Source organism: Limulus polyphemus, unplaced genomic scaffold (genome assembly GCF_000517525.1).
Source record: "Limulus polyphemus unplaced genomic scaffold, Limulus_polyphemus-2.1.2 Scaffold4197, whole genome shotgun sequence".
In the NCBI taxonomy this organism is placed as follows: Eukaryota; Metazoa; Arthropoda; class Merostomata; order Xiphosura; family Limulidae; genus Limulus; species Limulus polyphemus.
Window position 1 is genome coordinate 86,595 of NW_013669807.1, and position 5,216 is coordinate 91,810.

General features: G+C 30.3%; 1 protein-coding gene across 2 annotated transcripts in view; it reads left to right on the forward strand.

Annotated features, from left to right (window-relative positions):
* The first annotated feature begins 1,423 nt into the window (after window positions 1-1,423).
* The window catches only part of LOC106470750 (protein C8orf37 homolog), a 6,993-nt gene continuing 3,200 nt past the window's right edge, over window positions 1,424-5,216 (forward strand). The window contains exons 1-3 of one of the 2 annotated variants that reach the window (XM_022399382.1): window positions 1,424-1,611; window positions 3,490-3,594; window positions 4,621-4,693. In XM_022399382.1, the coding sequence (XP_022255090.1) occupies window positions 3,491-3,594; window positions 4,621-4,693 (177 nt within the window). In that variant the 5' untranslated portion in view covers window positions 1,424-1,611; window position 3,490. Of the gene's footprint in view, window positions 1,694-3,489; window positions 3,595-4,620; window positions 4,694-5,216 lie in introns of both variants that reach the window. The other variant, XM_013931315.2, reaches the window with a different exon arrangement.

Genomic DNA, 5,216 nt, shown 5'->3' on the forward strand with positions numbered 1-5,216 from the left:
GATTGATGACGTTTTCTGGATACTCATTTTCTAGTAAAATAGTTGTTACGACAGCGGAAGTCACGTGACTCTGGTAACACGTGATGAGTTTCTAGAAGGATCAGGGAACATCACGAATAATCCAGTATTTGCTAGGCGCCCTCTATTTTAGTATATAAGCCGGCAAATAAAGTGACGGCAATAATTGAATTGCAGACAGAGAGATATAGAGACAGATAATCGAGTCAAGCAGTAAGTAAAGTGCGTGAATCGTTGTGAATTATAGTGTGTGTTGAAGTTAAAGTGACTGTGGAAATTACGTGTATTGCAAAGTTGTATTGAGAAAGAATAAACTAGTTTTATTTAAGAAAGGACTTGTATCCCTGAAGTTTCTCGGGAAGAATTTCTACGGGAAATTAACAAACGAACAGAGACGTAACATAGTTTTAATTGTCTTCAATTCGAAATCTAGTTTAGATTTTGAACACATAACTAGAGCCCGATGGACTAAAGTATCAATAAGGTTGGTTTTGTGACTTTTAGGACTGAAAGAATCCCATCGTGTGTATTGTCCTCTAAAGGTAGGTTTTCTGTATATACTGGTGCGAAAACGAAAGTCATCTTTTTCAACTAAGACGTCTAGGAACGGTAAAGAGTTATGTTGTTCCTTTTCGAAAGTAAATTTGGGAGCCGAGTGCAACGAGTTTAGATCTTATAAGAAACACTCAAATGGCAAATGTGTCGTCTACATCGCAGAAGTAAACAACAGGTCTGGTAACTTTGTTGAATAGTTCTTTATCATGGAAATCAACGAAAATATTGGCAAAGGCAGGTCCAAGAAAAAAACCCATGGCGACTGAGTTCTTTACAAATTCATAACGTTGAAGAAGTTTAGCTGGCAACCGGTAACTATCTCTATCAACCGGGGTGCCAAGATACCTCTTCTAAGTTTTGCAACAGTATCCGGTCATGTAACTTCTTTGTTCAATACTGTTCAGATATATATATCTGTGTCAGTGTAAGTTACTTGTACCTGATGATGACAAAACCTTGTACATTTGCTGTTATGTTAAACTTATATTAAAGTTTTTCTTCATTACCCATTCAAGCCGTCTCCAACCATTATTAGTCTCAAAGTGAGTTCCTCGTCATCGAATATTAGACTGAAGTTGTTTTTTCTAGATTGTTCGCAAACAAATCTGTAACGGCGAGGAACAAACCATATATATATTTATATACCACATGTCGCTGCTTAAAAGACTTTTAAAAATATTTTAAAGTTCTTAATTGGCTAATTTATAGAAATGTGAAAATAAAGTTTGCAGTGTTTCACAAAAAGTATACAATACAGTGATTTGAAAATGAGGGGACATTATTTTGTTATAGCTGTAAACTTATCGGATATGACGTAAAACATTAATTTCAGAGCGCTTTTGACGTCACAGTAGTGTTGGTATATGTAAACATTGGATACGGCAACGAGTTGAAACAATAATTATTTGTAGAAATGGGTTTCACGTTTTGCGAAATTGGACTACTCTGAAAGTTTGTTAGATTTTATTTTAAAGTAAAGTTTTTGTTTTGTTTTTGGCTTTTTTGTGTTGCTATCAGCAGTTTCAGTCAGTCAAAACCGTGAGTACTACTGACACTGACAGTCCTTCTAATAATAATATTAATAATAACAACCCATACCAATTTGCAAATTAAACATAAAGTAAGTATTCAGAAGTGGACTCCTAATCTAAGAATAAGTTTTAAGCATTGAAATAGTATTTTTTAACTAAATATGATTTTAGTAAGATTGAGACAAAAATTTATTATGAATTAGAACTAATGTAAACTTAAATATATAAAGAAATTGATTATCATACTTATCTATATTATATAAAGACGAAATGTGTGTTTGTTTGCACCCTAACTCCTCCAAATAGTATTGGGCCACTCTCAACCAAAATTTGTATGTAAACACTATGAACTATGGGGAATGTCCTAAGGTGGTCAAAATTGAACTGAATCCTATTTCTGTTTTGTAAAGCCTGTTGGTTAATGACTCCCAGCCTACTGAGTTAATCCCAAACAGTGTTGGCAGGTTAACGCTTTAGATAATGTTGATTATTCAAAAGGGATTCGAGGTCAAAGAATGAAAGTTGCTGGATTGTTTCTTAAATAACTATGCTTTTCTCATGGTCACTGAGATGTAGGATATTCAAGAGTGGGATCACCTCAAACCTTTATTTGTTGATGATGGAAGCAAACAGCAAATATTGTTTATGAAGAAGCTTTGTTATAATTTTAAAATTTTGAGATAAAGTTTATGTTCAAGTTAATACTTATAAAATTAAAGTATGCTGCAGTGTATTAGACAACACAATTACTGCAGTTCTGACATTTAATGAGACAGTGGTAAATTGTTAAAATCCAGGGTTCAATTCATTGCAATGGACACAGCAAATAACACAATGTGGCTTTTCTTTAAAAACAAAATAAACAAACCAACATGCAACTATACAGGTCATATTGAATTGGCATGTTTATGAGACTGGTATATGAAAAACTTCACTTAGTGGATCTTTATATTATTTAGTCATTATTGTTTTTTATCAAATATTCTAATTTTTTTAGACATTCATTGAATGAGAGGTAAGAATTTTGGTACAAAGTCAAATTTTAGAGTTTCAGCTGATGTGTGGGTAAGAACACCTGAAAAAACAAACAGTATTGAGAAGTGGGAGATGACATGTTTTAGATGTGGAAGTGTGGAAAGGACTTTCCTCTCATGTGAGAGGCTCTCTGATGGTGTGAGGAAAGAAATAGATATTGGTTAAGTAACAGAAACCTATGATAGTGTGTTTAACTGTGGCAAAAGGTATTAAGCAGATTTCTAAAATTTATATACATATTATTTTAGACAGTAAAAACGTTAAATTATAGTAATTTTGTGCAAGACTTTGATGAGGACTTATGCCATTTTAATAAATGTCTGTTAATTAATAGACAGAAGCCCCCAAAGGCTTAAACTAATCTTACAAGATCTACCACAGTGTTTATCAATATATATAAATATATATAACCATGAAATTACTAACAATATTTACTGTCTCTAAAGAGTATTGTATGATTCACACTTGTGAAATGTTGATTCAGAAAACTGTTTTTTGCTGTCTTTTGCAATACTTCATGAACTCTTTGATACCAACTCATAAACTATAAAGGTTTGTTTACCAAATATACAAAATAAGTGGAACAGAACAACTTTAATTACAGATATTTTCTTATGAGCTGGGTGTAACTTAAATTTATATGGTCTTTGTCATAATTTTGTAAGTGATACTTGTAATAGTGAGTCATCTTTTTTTTTTAGCTTGGTAACTTGACAAGTGTAAAAAAAATCAGTATTTCCAAAATTATTAGTAGCCAATAAAAATATATTGTTTGTGTATTATTTTATGCACATGCATATTTAACTAACATCACAATGCATATTTGTGGAAATGTTTTTTGGCTATGAAGCATGGCTGATGACATTGATCAACTGTTGGATGAGGTAGAGTCAAAGTATCTGGAAAAAGTGGAGACTAAAAAGCAGAAGTGTTCAGTAAGGGAACATAGAAAAAAGTAAGTTTTTAAGAATATTTAAAGAACAGATATATTGTTGAGGTAGATGTCGAATTAGAAAGTTTCTTGATCTATTTTGTTTAAATAAAAGTATTTTGTATAGTGTTTGACTATTGCGTGTTTTATTTATGTTTAAATACATATATTTTGAAGTATTGCAATTTAGTAAGTAATGGAATTTTTATTTAAACTTTTCTTTTGACATTAATGATGGCTAATATATATATATGATGAGAATGTTTTTATAAATTAAGCTTAAGTAACTTTGTTAATTAACTTCATATGGTAGATTCTTTTCAATGCTATTTGATAAGCTTTTACTTGATATTTATTTTAAAAAATGTGTTAAAAATGGACTCAGAGTAACAGTATTATTTACTTTTTACATATATAGGGTAGGGAAAAACATGATAGTTACATACATATCTTTCAAACTATTTTTTTTATTAGTGGACCACATATACAAAATGTGGTTTTCAAGATTAGTAGCTTTGTAGAGATTTTCTAATTAGTGCTCAATAAAACCAATGACTCGTGAGAATTAACTAGTGTCACAAAATTAACGATTAATAAAATTTTTGATTAGATCAATTAATGTCATGTTAACTTGTATGTAATAGTAATTTACATGTCATTTTTACATTTGCTATTTTTCTGATTTATAATCAGTGTCTTAAAGTAATGTTTATTTCCATCAATTAAATTGTCGTATCTGAAGATGTCTATTAGGTTAAATTAAACTTTGTTTAAAAATGTCTTTAGAAAAATCCAAGACAAGTTGAAAATAGGAAGATTAGCCTCATGAAAATAACTGATTAGATTAATGTAATCACTTAATCAGCTGGACAATGAATTGATCAGCAAATTACACTAATATCCAAGTTCTATTTGTAATGAAAAGTGTTTTAATCTTTCAAATTCATTGCACATAGAAAAATATATATTGCATTTACAAAAATTAAAATAGAACAAACTAGTTTAGGGGGTAAAGAATCTACTCAAGATTTTGTTTGTATTCGATATCAGTGGAGCACCAAATGGCTTAACTGTAGACTTGGAAAAAGCTATTGATGATATCTGTGAACTACCAAACCCAGAGGTAAGAACAGAAAAATGTTTTTTTTTTCATTCTTTGCTAGTGAAACACCTATTTCATTTCATAGTCTTTTGGTGAATCAACAAAAGTATTAATTTAACACTACATTCACAGCCATTTATTTGTCTTGTTTATTTGTTTATGTAAATTTAGCATTGATTGTAAACTCACACTGAACTTAAATGGGTTCATATTTATATAGTCTGATAGCCACATCATTTATCTCTCAAGCAGGAGTTTATACTTTTGTCAGTTATTTTGTTTTATGTTTAACAAAAAATTTAATCGTAAGGATTTCAAAAATATGAATACAAAAGTTACTGCTTTATACTCTATAATATAACTTGTCTGTTACATTGTAATGGACTAAAACAAAAATGCCACTACAACCAAGGTTGAACAAAACCCAATTTATCAAACTGTTACAACAACAGAATTCCAAAATAAAACTTTTAAGCAATTGGAATACAAATTTCATCACTTGCAAAAAAACAAAACAAAAAACGTTTAATAAATATGTGCCTGG